At 45.2% G+C, this 12,559-nt stretch overlaps 6 protein-coding genes across 6 annotated transcripts; 3 read left to right on the top strand and 3 right to left on the bottom strand.

The window, feature by feature from the left end:
- Nucleotides 1-1,043: 1,043 nt before the first annotated feature.
- VTP01DRAFT_10851 (uncharacterized protein) lies at nt 1,044-2,408 on the bottom strand (the record flags this gene model as incomplete). The annotated part of the gene is made up of 5 exons (XM_069379259.1): nt 1,044-1,182; nt 1,240-1,371; nt 1,447-1,725; nt 1,782-2,102; nt 2,275-2,408. The coding sequence occupies 5 exons, from the start codon at nt 2,406-2,408 to the stop codon at nt 1,044-1,046; spliced, it is 1,005 nt and encodes a 334-aa protein (XP_069239251.1).
- A 235-nt stretch (nt 2,409-2,643) lies between these two features.
- Nucleotides 2,644-3,926, bottom strand: VTP01DRAFT_10850 (uncharacterized protein; the record flags this gene model as incomplete). Its single annotated transcript, XM_069379258.1, has 2 exons — nt 2,644-3,586; nt 3,640-3,926. 2 exons carry the CDS (start codon nt 3,924-3,926, stop codon nt 2,644-2,646), a joined length of 1,230 nt encoding a protein of 409 aa, XP_069239250.1.
- A 124-nt stretch (nt 3,927-4,050) lies between these two features.
- On the top strand, nt 4,051-4,493 carry VTP01DRAFT_10849 (uncharacterized protein; the record flags this gene model as incomplete). The annotated part of the gene is made up of 2 exons (XM_069379256.1): nt 4,051-4,082; nt 4,154-4,493. 2 exons carry the CDS (start codon nt 4,051-4,053, stop codon nt 4,491-4,493), a joined length of 372 nt encoding a protein of 123 aa, XP_069239249.1.
- Nucleotides 4,494-4,915: 422 nt separating this feature from the next.
- Nucleotides 4,916-6,476, top strand: VTP01DRAFT_10848 (uncharacterized protein; the record flags this gene model as incomplete). Its single annotated transcript, XM_069379255.1, has 8 exons — nt 4,916-4,963; nt 5,025-5,099; nt 5,176-5,214; nt 5,271-5,483; nt 5,544-5,666; nt 5,731-6,034; nt 6,093-6,151; nt 6,219-6,476. 8 exons carry the CDS (start codon nt 4,916-4,918, stop codon nt 6,474-6,476), a joined length of 1,119 nt encoding a protein of 372 aa, XP_069239248.1.
- A 511-nt stretch (nt 6,477-6,987) lies between these two features.
- Nucleotides 6,988-9,979, top strand: VTP01DRAFT_10847 (uncharacterized protein; the record flags this gene model as incomplete). Its single annotated transcript, XM_069379254.1, has 7 exons — nt 6,988-7,359; nt 7,423-7,466; nt 7,580-7,642; nt 7,707-8,010; nt 8,070-8,269; nt 8,338-9,797; nt 9,873-9,979. The coding sequence occupies 7 exons, from the start codon at nt 6,988-6,990 to the stop codon at nt 9,977-9,979; spliced, it is 2,550 nt and encodes an 849-aa protein (XP_069239247.1).
- An 829-nt stretch (nt 9,980-10,808) lies between these two features.
- Nucleotides 10,809-12,206, bottom strand: VTP01DRAFT_10846 (uncharacterized protein; the record flags this gene model as incomplete). Its single annotated transcript, XM_069379253.1, has 2 exons — nt 10,809-11,356; nt 11,750-12,206. 2 exons carry the CDS (start codon nt 12,204-12,206, stop codon nt 10,809-10,811), a joined length of 1,005 nt encoding a protein of 334 aa, XP_069239246.1.
- Between the last annotated feature and the right edge of the window lie 353 nt (nt 12,207-12,559).

Below are 12,559 nucleotides of genomic sequence, written 5' to 3'. Positions count from 1 at the left end.
GTGTTGATTATTAGCAATTTCTGCTTCATGCATTGAGTTCTAATACATGGAAAACCGACGAGATAGCTTTCATGCTGTATAGTCTTTTCAGAAAGTAAAGTCGCACCCCAATGAGAATAGATTTCGCACTCCCCCAAATATAAAGTCGTGATTCGCAAAAATAGAGTTCGCGCCTCTGACAGATCAGATGTCGCTTTTTCGGGATGACTTGTTGCACAAAAATTGGGTAGATCCGAGAGTGTCTCTTTTGTAACCATGCCGTGCATTGGTCAACCACCTGGTACAGTATGTTGCGTATCCTCCAATCAAGCTAGGACGAAGGCAGACCTTCGACCTTTTGGAAATTCAGCAAAGACTAATGGAAAGGATCCGGATACGGTGAACGATGGGAAAAGTGGTGATCTCAACATCCGAAAACATCTTCAGGCGGTCGACTGTAGGGAAGCTGGCAAGATGTTGGAAGATGAAAAGCGTATACTGCCATCGACAATGCGCCAAATTTGCAGGAGACTGACTGTCTAAACCTTAGGACACGGAACGTTTCACCATATTCGTTTTGTAGAGCTCGAGGACCAGTTGGATAGAGGGGCCAGGTCTCTGAATATCGCTTTATAACTTCAGATATCAAATCAGAGCAGTGTGTACTTATATAATTGAAAAATATGCCAACTTGCGGCATCATTGGCTCTCACGGAAGTCATCACACAGCACCTCTACGCGGGCGGGCATGTGTTGAAGCAGCGACCCGAAGTCGCATCATAGTCAGCGGGGAGGCTGTTGCAGCCCCAAGTCGCTGGTATGTGTAGAGGCTTTACTGGCGGTGAAAGATTATGCTTTCTGGTGATGTCTTCTGAAAAATCCAAAGCCGAACTACTGTTAATGAGCAGCAGCGATTAGATGTGCGCCAATCAAATACAATGCGACGTTCATACCTTGGAGATGATCCAAAATTGGTTGGAGATGGAGCTTGCGCTCCAAATAAGAAAAGATTCTTTGGGTGGGGGCAAGGAGGTGGATCCTAGCGGCTTGGTACCGATGTTCACTCAATGCACTTCCTTGTCTTTGCCCTGGCCAAAGCCACCAGCAAACTCGATCAGCACAACCGTGGCCTTTGGCCTATCTGTCGTCGATATGACACCATCCCATTTGTGGCGTTTCGTACTGTCCGCTTGGATCTTGATCCTAATATTATTATTGTTGATAAATAACTGCATAAATAGCTTTCACTCATCTTCTCACCACTCCAGTGTAAACCTATCGTTGAAGTTTATGAACAAATTGTCGAGAACTGTTATTGCACCGTGGTAGGCGCTCGTTCTTTCACCCAAGATCCCGAGAACAGGATTTTTAGGGGACTCTAATAGGTCAAACCTGGGTAACCCATATTGAATCAGTACAATGCGTTTGCCAGCGCTTAGCTTATTTCCATTTGCGTTGAAATCTTACCAGTGTCCAGCAATTTTCTCAACAGCCCGCAGGTCATAATGGCAAGTCATTCGGTACATGGTTGGATTAATAACATGAGTTCTTAAAGTCACTCGTAGGTCGTGCAAATCAGCATCCGCCGCCGCCATATTCTCCAAAAGCTTTCCGCAATATGTCTCCAGTTCCCAGATAGCATCTGCAGGCTTTTTCAAACACAGGAAGTGCTTCTTAGAAAGGCTTTTCACGAAAAGTTCAACAGTATCTCGTCCGGTTAAGTCGATTATGTTTAGTTCATTTAAGCTCAAATTCATAGTTGAGTTAGTCGCTCATTGTTCGTAATAGCGCACACTGCTCACCACATGTTTAAAGCTTGAGTTAGTGGATGCAACTTTCTGATCTCCTCCAACATCTGGGGGTACTGTTCATCGGCTGCTTCATTGGGTGTCTGTTCTCGCTCTCCCTGGTGTCGCAACGATTGTAGGTGATTTTCATCCGTAACGTCATTGCTTGTCTGTTCTTGGCCATTATTCTTCTTGTTACACTTAGCAGCTTTTTCAGCGGTGTTAAGCAAGCCATCGTACGTCCTTTCGACGATGGCTTCCTTGACTTCTAACGTCCGTTTCTGGGCTCTTCTTTTCGCGTCGGCTTCGCGTCGTTGTTCCCAGAGCTCTTGATACCTGCGACCGAACTCCGTATTCGGATTACCTCGATGCTACAAGCGGGTATTGGAAAAAGCTATATGTCGTTCTGATACTAAAAATATACCGCCATCTTTTTCTGAGCTCTGAGTATCGACTTCCTGTTCGCAACATCATCTTTCTGGGCGTCTCTCAAGGCCGTGTATACGACAAATTGGTTGCAACCTCTGTGTCAGTGAAAGACGATGCAAACTGGAAATAATCGTAAGCAATTTGTGTCGTGATATCTTTTTGTGCCTGTTGCCATTCGGCTATGCGATTTTTAGTAATCTCGTTGTTCGCCATGTCTTTTGTTCCAGGTAACTGCAAGATGATGCGGTCTTCAGTTTCCTGGGAAACGGAATCGTACTTATTTTCGTCCGTAAAGGTGCTGTGCAGTAGTGATCGTCCAAAAATAACTTAAGAGTCAAAGAGATGTTTGTCGATAATGAAGAATGCGGTCAACAAAAGGAAACTTGAGGAATGGATAAGTCAAACCCACTCTTTTGTTCTCCACTTAGACATCGACTTGAGAGGAACGTTACAGTTGCTCTCTGTTGCGACACTTATCTAAGCATTTATGGGAATGAGAGACGAAACCTTCGTAATTGCTCGGCTTTAAGCTCTCACTCGCTTCAGTGATCTTGGTCATCAGTGTCTCTTTTTCCAAGAACCTGTTGCGCTTAACTATGCTCTTGACTACTGACCAGAACTGCTCAATAGGGTTGAGCTCAGGAGAGTACGACAGAAGATAGGTATACCGGTAGCCACGGAACGTGATGTACTTAGCTATATCGCTAGACGTATGGATGGGAGCGTTATCCATTACGAGGTAATGACCCTTCGTGTGTGGATACTGGTCCATTTCATCCGTTGTGGTCTTCAAGAAGCTAAGGTAATGATCTGTTGCTGTCCCTGTGCTCATAATTTCAGCATAACCTCCTTGCTTCCTCTTCTTGGCTGGCGGTTGTGGCAGTCTCAGGCTGCACTTGACCAGACCTGAAGCAGAGATCGCGCCCAAAATGGTGGTTGTCTGCGCTCGTGTTTTGGGCACAGTGACTGCCGCAGGCGAGCCTTTCTTTGACCAGGCCATACTGCGCTTCATGTTAACGTGGAAGGCAAACTCATCCAGGAAGACGCAATTGGTCCTAAAGTCCATATCGGTCACCTCCCACTTGCGAACCCAGTCAAGGCGCTCTTGAATCTTGGCCTCACTGTTCCTGTCTATAGGCTGAAACCGCGTCTTCTTAAGTGACAGATTGCACTGCGTCCTCACAAAGTCATAAGCGGTGCTCTTAGAGACCTTGAGTCCCTCGAATGTTTGAGACAGCCGCTCCATCAATTGTTCCAGAACAGCCGCAGGATTCTCATCAACATACTCTAAAAGGACCTTCTTATGCTCTTCATTGAGAATACGCGGGCGACCGTTCTTCTTAGGCTTCTTGAAAATGCTGTCAGGATCCGCCTCATACGGTTTGGCCCATCTTTGAGCCGTGCGAATGTGTATACCCAGCTGCTTTGCAGAACTTTCTCAAACATCAGTTTGAAGAACCTGACTTTGGCCTGATACGTGTAGAGCGTGTACACTCGCTTGATCGACGCTTCTCTCATGCGAACGTCCACATCCTTTTTTACGTCATCAGTTTGCATGGCGTCTGATCGGCCATCGCTCTCGCGAGTTCGATTACGCAAATACTGCGTGTATGAACTTAACGTTTCAAGAGCATACTGCTCTTCGTCGACGACGTAGTCCATGGGCTCAGGTCTGCCATATTCATCAACAGCATTACCTTGCCCATCTTCATAGAAAAATTGAATGCTCATTTTGCGATGTAAATTTTCAGTGCACGATATGGTAGAAGGAGGAAAGCTTAGACTTAGAAACGCTTACGTACTTTATACACTCTTGGAGGAGGTGCCAAGCTTTGTGAGACAAGACCTCCTGGAGATGCGACATCTGATTTGCCAGTGGCGCGAACTGTATTTTTTGGGAAATGCGGTTTTCATTGGGTGGGAAAGAGTGTACAACTCAATTGGCCGGCCGTACACAGTTTGGACGCTATACGACTGTCATACTTCGCCAGCGACAATTTCACAAGCAAGAACAGCATCCAGATTGTTTCAAAAAGTTGCGATCGAAGCCATCAAACATCCAGGTGCTCCGAAGCTGAAAAGACCAAGGTGGAGGAGATTATCCAAAGCAGCAATGATCAAGGACAAATTACGCTTCAAGAAATTATCGAACTGTTTGACGGGAATGACAGTACCATTTCCATCATCGGAAACTCAAAGCTAAACACAAAGGTGCAGGCTCTAGCCGAGGAGATGTATCCGGCAATCAAGGCAACAAACGAGAAACTGAGCTCGCATTTGAAAACGATGCTTCTGTAACTATTCATACCCGCATTCATTGCTCCCCACCACCCATTCATTAAGCATGTAAGCAGGGATCATATCATTAATAACAATATATCCATATCTACAGTATTTTTATGTGTTAGGGTAACTGTTGTGGTAGCCTCCATTGTTGTTCTGTAAGTTTTGAAAATGTGGATGTCACTGTCTTATTTGGGCAATCAATCTGGTACCTGTAATTCACAAAGTCTTGATACGACTTATTCTGTTCCAACGTTTTCATGCGCATATTTCATGTGCTGTACTTCATATTTATGCCTTTGCGCTGCATGGAGAGTATGTCTGATAATCATGTAGCATTGTTGAATTGTATGTGCATCGGCTTTTCAAAGGTAGTATTTTGGATGGCATGATAGCGCAAATGCCGGCTGGCAAAATTTTTTTGCTACGTTTAAGAAATGGCACCTTTGCGAATGCTGGAATTCTACTCAGGCATCGGCGGCATGGTCATAATACACAATAAGGGATCGCCTAGAAGTACATATAACTCAATTACCTGAACATTAGCATTATGCTGCTTCTTTGGCAGGCTGGGATTTCCAAGTTGTCAAAGCCTTTGACATTAACGATGTCGCAAACAATGTATGTAACACAGTCGAAAGAAAGAGATAGACGCCTGAAGAAGATAATTAACATCAAAAATATAATGGTTGAAAAGATCTACAGGCATAACTTTGGTGGGAATACTGTTGCACAGGCAGGTTAGCAGCGGATCCAAGGCTTCGAGTGCAGATGACTAACGGCTTGTAACAGCGTCAGATCGAGGCTTTAGAGGTGAAGCAGTATGAAAAATATGCTGCAGATATTTGGACAATGTCGCCGCCGTGCCAACCGTACACACGTACCGGTCTACAGCAAGGCAGTCTTGACGCACGATCAAGAAGCTTTTTATATCTCATGCGCGTATTGCGAGAAATGACAGTGAGGCCTAGTTATATTCTTGTCGAAAATGTCAAGGGATTCGAAGTGAGTTCTATGTTTGCCTCCATACTTGATGTCAATATCTTTAACTCTAAATTGCTGTAGGAATCTGACTCGCGGGACATTTTAGTGGATACTCTGAAAGCCTGTGGATACCAGTTTCAAGAGTTTCTCCTCACTCCTTTACAGTTGGGAATACCTAACTCCCGAATGAGATATTACCTACTGGTGAGCTACTGTTATGTTGGCTTTGCGGGAAGATTATATTTACCAAGATGTAATGCACTTCTAGGCGAAAAGCAATACATTAACTTTCGCTCATCCTCCCACAGGCACGATTTTGGGTTTCGTGCCATTTTCGCGCTACATGTCAACAGAATTTGTCGATAACCGAGCAACCGATTTGAAGGACGAAGGCAATCTTTTGCATGCATCCAACACAGCGGATCCCATACAGCCAATAATTGATTTCCTTGAGCCCAATCTCGGGGAGGAGGAGAACAAGTACATGATACCCGAAAAGACCTTGTTGAATCATGGCCATGCATTCGATATCGTGAGACCATCCAGCCGACGTTCTTGCTGCTTTACAAAAGGTTTGAACGAATGTTTCTGATTGCGTTTCAGGGTTATTTACTTTGATTTTCATTATAGGATATTATCACTTTGTCGAGGCGACCGGCTCAATTCTGCAATTAAATGAGGATCTAAATGTAAGAATATTGTAAACTAAAATTCTGGAATCAAGTTTCTGTAACACGGATCCTTTTCTCTTAATAGACAGAAGAAACCTTCCGTCTTGCACAGGACGCAAAGCAATCAGGTGACAGCATAATGCAGAAACAGACATTAGAGCCCTTGAAGCTACGGTACTTCACTCCTCGAGAGGTGGCAAACCTGATGGGCTTCCCGGATTCCTTTGGATTTCCGGAAACAACAACGCTGAAGCAACGATATCGAACGCTAGGCAATAGCATCAATGTGCGGCTTGTTGCTGAGCTCATGAAGTACTTGATGCTTGAGAAACCAGCTGAGTAATCATACTCATGAAATCCTGTAGAATAATCATTAGTCATTGTTTATCCATGTACAGTACTTCAGAGCCGTACTGTAATGAAGAACGTTGCGTACAATATGTGTATCAAAAAAATACAAAGGCATTTTATATCATAAGTATCTATTTGTATCTGTATATACATAGGACCTCTGTACAACTTAGAGCGCAAGGAATAATGAACTAGAACAAACAAAGGAAATCGTGCCATCATTCTGTCTGTTGATAACGACAATCATTTTTAACTTTCAAATCTTGCTGTTTTATCTAAACTCGCATTCTCTATTGGTATCGTGCAGGATAGTGTTTAGCATTACCCTGAGTTATCATGTTGGCGTTTCTAAACTCTCATCATCGGAAGAAAGCCGACGATACGGATAGAAGCGATCCATGCCTGCAGTGTGCAGAGACAGAAAAAGAGATGAGATTGCCCCGCCATTTTCCAATTTCCATTCCGCGTCGTTCCCACCTTTTTCCTGAGGCGCCTCTCAATAAATGTCGCCACCTCTGACCAGGGTGGAAAATCAACAGCAGCGACAATCGACAGTCGTAATGGAGGACCCCCCTGAAGACGAAGCCTTTATAGAACAATCATTTTTCGACTTTTCTCAATACCAAGCCCACTCCAACTCCAACGATCGTGATACCTACCTGCCCTTGCCCGAACCGACCTTGGAAAGCATCCCCGACCAAGCAGCAATCACCTCTCCGGCTTCCTCGTCGTCCTTTAGTGTTCAAGAATCGATTTATAACTCTCCAAAATCTTCGTCTGCTGCGACTTCGCCCGAGTCGAATATGCTGGAAAAGCAGCTGTCACGCCAGCCATGCCGCTCGCCAGCTGGCATGTCCGATAGTACGCAACAGGCAGTAAGATCACGCAGCATAAGAAACGATACAGTAGCTCCAACTAAGTGCAATGTAAACAAATAGACGGAAAATTCCAGAGATTGCGATTCTGTTTCTCGCAATGACCTGTAAGTTTCAAGTTGGAGATTAGATGGGGCCACGTATCACAGTTGTGCGGTGCGTGCGTCTGCGGAAATCTTGTGTAAAAGACTATCAACTGACCATCAGACATCTATTTTAGATTCAAGAGCTTACCAGAAGTAAAAATGGAGCATTCTACGGACGTAAAAGTAGCAGATTATAGGTATGCTGCATGTATCATCCACATGGCCGATCGTGATGTAAATTGATACGAATCTTCGTAACAGTGACCTGCAGATTCGGTTGCTTGGTGTACCGGAAACTGGGGCAAAAAGCAGAGTAGAGACGCAGATCAAACTTTGTATTCAATTAGTGACTCGAAACGGCGTCAAAGTAACACGCTGGCCGTGCTTGCGCGTTCCAGAATCCATGTTAGCAAAGTCAAAACAGCGAAAGAGTCAGCAAAGACGGTTAGCAAAATATGCAACGATGTATGACGAACCACAAATGCTTGATATGGATGCCACTGTATTCTGCGTCAGTGATCCCATGAAAAAGGTGCTCATGTGTGCAGGATGTGTCAGAAGAGAAGTAAGATGACTGTTCTTTGAAATCAATGTATGCATTTAGCTAAGATATCGTTAATCTAGCGGAAAAGGGCAGAACGCAAAAAGGACAGTCCGAGCATCGATGCATCCAGCATCAATGCTGACGAAGTGTTTGCAAAGGATCGAGAGCGCATCCTTTTATTCAACTGCGAACCGTTAATCAATTTCAGCTCTGGAGATGCAATCTTACCAACAAGAATTACATGCTACTGTAGACACCACAATGAACGAGTAGGATTTCGGTAATATCTTATTCTAGGATGCACAGTTATTTCTTTAGATGGACTAACATCATCGTGACTACCACCAGGATACGTTTCACAATGAAAGACAACAAAGGAAACATCATCGCTACAGCTACAACACCACCGATTATGATAACTGACGACCATAAAAGCAATACGAAGCATGCATCAAATTCATCAACGGTAGGACGGAAACGTAGGCGAACTGAATACGAGAGAAAAAGACTAGAGCCTAGCACACCAGTGTCGTCAAGACAAGGTTCTGTTTGCTTCAGCACCCAAGGCGACGCTGCTGTTATCTCGACAGTAGGCGATGCTTATCCATCATCATCTTTCCCTTACTTCAATATACCCCACTGTAATAATAATGCCTCCATAATACCAGAATATTATACACCGTTGCCGACACCATCAGAAGAACGCTCTTTTGGACCGTTTAACGGGGAACCGCTTGCGCCTTGGACAGCACAGCACCGAGCTTCTGATAGCATTTCTACGCCAGATATACCAGCTTCGATGCCTACAGCATTGCCAGGCAACGTGGCTCAAACGACTTCAACGCAATCGGATGTGCCATATGTCTTTCCTACGAGCGTTGAGCGACCTACTCCACGACTGGATCGACTGGTACCTAATCAAGGACCAACATACGGTGGGATCGAAGTAACCATTCTTGGTTCCGGATTCTACCGAGGTCTAACATGCCTATTCGGCGACCGGCCTGCTGTAACACTATGCTGGAGCGCCACGACGCTGGTGTGTGTACTACCGGCTGCTTTGCAACCGGGCCCTGTAGTCGTCTCTTTCAAGGAGCATCCGCTTATCGTTGAAGGCAGCGATGTTACGATATTCACGTACTACGATGCTAACGACCAGGCGCTGCTGGAACTGGCGTTGCAAGTCGTAGGACTCAAAATGACGGGCAAGTTGCATGATGCCAAAAGGGTCGCAATGGGTATCGTCCAGGGAGATCAGAGGCAGCAGCCCGCCCAAGTTCAGAACTCTGGGGCCGTACAGCAGCAAGTTATCGATGCATTAGACTCTGTTGATGTGCAAGATGTCTCATTGATGAATGCGAGAGGACATACAATGCTGCACCTTGCAGTAATTTGTGGATATGACGACCTGGTACGATTACTTGTAAACAAAGGCGCGGATATCGAAGCGGGAGATCGCAATGGGCACACACCGTTGTTTTTGGCATGCTGGAAAGGGGCAAAGACGATGATCGAAACAATGCTGGAATCCAAGGGATCCTCCCTTGTTGCAAGCAAGAGTTACACGTCGTTGATCTCGCTGAATGAGTCAGCGACGGAGCAAGCAGCCGCAGCAACTGTGAAGCAAATAAGATCTGATCCTCCTTCCCGACAATCGAGTCTGAAAATTCCATCGCTCCGGCGTTTCCACAGTTTGGATGCAGACGTGCGCACGGCGCCGGCAAAAAATATGGAAGAAAATGGACTCGGTATTGTACAACCAAAGCGCGATAGCCGTCTCTATGTATTCTGGGTCCCGTTGTTGTTAGGTAAGTTTCTGAGATGGAGTCAATTTGGAAGTATTGACTCACACATAACCCTCGTTTTCTTTGTCGTTATTGCAGTGATGATGGCGTTCTTGTACTGCCAAGTGCTGGATAAACAAATCTTCTCTCTAGTCGCAGATGCCCTACCATTCAGACCACGAAATTTCATGTATCATTACCACTGATCTACTACATACCATCTTCATCTTTTTTAGTCTCTTATAAAAGATGATAGCAGCCAGGTGCAATGCTTTGCCAGATTACAGCATGTTTCTTCTCCAAATGCGGCGTCACGAGAACGAAGCGCTTCCTTTGTTGACCTGATTTGTTGAGAATTGCTGAGTCAGTTTACTGCAAATTTACTTGCCTCGCCGTATCTAAAAGAGGTTGCTCTTTTGAAACAAGAGTAATATACAGAGCTACAAGAAGGTGCGATACTAAGACAGTACTTGATGGATTTAAATCGGCTATCAAGACTGCGTGCGTGTATGTATTTGCCTTGTGATATGTATATATGTAGATAGGTTGTTAATTATGTATCACATTGCAGATTCTAGTCGTTCCCACCTTTGTCCGAAACGTCGAATGGAAGCCATAGCAGCAGAGTGCATATCGCAGATAACGCAAACAGTTGCCTAATACACATCTTTTAGATTTTCGGTATCCACCAAGTGTCACAAACCAGTCTGGAAATCTCTCCCCAACCTCGATTCGTGAGCATGACACTATCCTTGTGGAGAAAGAAGATACGGCTGTTCCTACTTTATGGTGACAGCTATTTGGATTGAAAAGGCTAGTGCATGAAAAAATCAGAGCATGACCTTCCGTCCTGCGTGCCGCGTTTGACAAATGGGCAAATCTCGCTTTTCTCGCGGCACATGACAAGGACTTGTGTAACCGTTTTGTAAGTGCTGAATCAGCTTTTGGCTGCAGACTTCTAGACAGACAGGGAGGAAGGAAGAGGAGCACAGATACGTTCATGTAATAATTGCAAATTTTTTTCCTCTGCGCCAATCAATCTTTACCCTTTATTATTTCAGCACTACGTTTTGCACTTTTAGGTTTCATCCATTCATGGAGAACCTTGCGCCAGGATTCATACGTATGATCGCTGACAAAGAGCGTATAATCAATGAGGTTGAGAAAGGCCAACTCAGATGCATTGACTTCATCAATGCTCAAGCCGGTTATCTTTGCCCACGCGCTGTTTTTATAGTTTTTGTCGTGGAGGTATTTGGTAGCGGTTATGAGAGCAGCGAGAAACATGCGTCGACCGCAGCACTGATAGTCCTCTATACGATCCCTCGTTGCGATACGTCTTCGCTTCGCCACAGGTTGCTCGTCTTCATCTTGACTCGAAGCGGGGCTTGGTGGCGACGCGCGACGTAGTAACTTGTCCTGCACGCATGTCTTTACACGAGCCAGATAGAACAAGCTGATCTCCAGAGTAACGTAGGTTGTCTTTGATCGTGTCAGGATTGTTTGTATAAAGTTCCTCGTAGATACCAGTTTTCCGGCGAAACCATAGTTCCAGATCGAATCGACAACGCCTGCGGCAACGTCTAAAAGAAAGAAACGACAGACCATCGTGAGCTGAGATCCCTAACATGATTCTGCCACTGGTTCCTACTACGGGCATGCAAGGCGATGGGATAGATAGAGAGGAGAGAGAGAAGAGAGACGCGATATATACATGACACAGACGAAAAGACTGGAGTAGACAGAGACGAGGCAAGGCTGCTGTGGCGGATTGCTTCATGCCGGATCATCGTCAATTCATCGACCTGTCTTTACTCCCTTCCTCTACATTCCCTTGCAATTTTCCTTCTTATCTCCCATACATCTCCACACTTGCACGCATCATACACACGCACGCATACGCACACATATACATCAGAGCTTCCCGCCCCAGTCACTCCTCCTCCCTTGTTCTTTCATGGATTGTGGGTACTCACCAACCAATCTGTTAACCAAAACGGTCATTTCCTCCCGGGACATCTGCGAGAAATCTTTGCAGGGAAGTTTCGGTAACTGCAGTGATTGCGTTTGATTCTGAGGTTCATCTTTTTGTTGTAACTGTTGGCTCTGTTGCGTTTGAGATAGTTGCAGCTGACGCTCATTCGTAGCCTGAGGCTGGGGCGATTGAGGCGACTCGGGAAGTTGTATTTCTTGACGTTGGTGTTGGTGTTGTTGTTGCTGTTGTAGTCGTTGTTGTTGTTGTTGTTGTTGTTGTTGTTGGTATTGTTCTTGCAACGTCTGATTGGTCCATGTTGTGCGCGTATAATCAATAGAAGAGGAAAAGTCGTAGTTGTAGGGGTAAAAGGACATGTGTTGGACAGGCTGGCCTGCCGTTAATTCGGGCGCAGCCGAGAAGGCAGTCGTAGGCGGAACACGGACATCAGATGTGGTCATTTGTTAAAGACGATTTACAAATGCATTGGGTGAGAGAGAGGAGAACGAGAGATGTAAGGTAGCGGCGAATGCGAGATGAACAGAAATAGTAAAAAGGTCGACAGGGCGTGCAATGCTGGAAGCAGATTTACAAACGTTCGCAGTACATAATAAGCGGGTTGTTGTGAAGTAGACTTGTCGCTAAAAACTAAGAAAAGCTGTTACGTTAGGCTGTTATGTGCTTGGTGCAAAAGCAGTTCAGAGAGAAATATAATAAACAGGAGGGATGGAATTGCAGTATCCAAAAAGGCAAAGAAAAGGAAAGAAAGAGGGGGGACTTGAGTCCCGCCCTTTTAAAGCATTGGGGGAGGGTC

This window comes from Rhizomucor pusillus, assembly GCF_041956525.1.
Source record: "Rhizomucor pusillus strain CBS 183.67 unplaced genomic scaffold VTP01scaffold_9, whole genome shotgun sequence".
Classification (NCBI taxonomy): Eukaryota; Fungi; Mucoromycota; class Mucoromycetes; order Mucorales; family Lichtheimiaceae; genus Rhizomucor; species Rhizomucor pusillus.
This window is presented reverse-complemented; position numbering and strand designations above follow the sequence as displayed.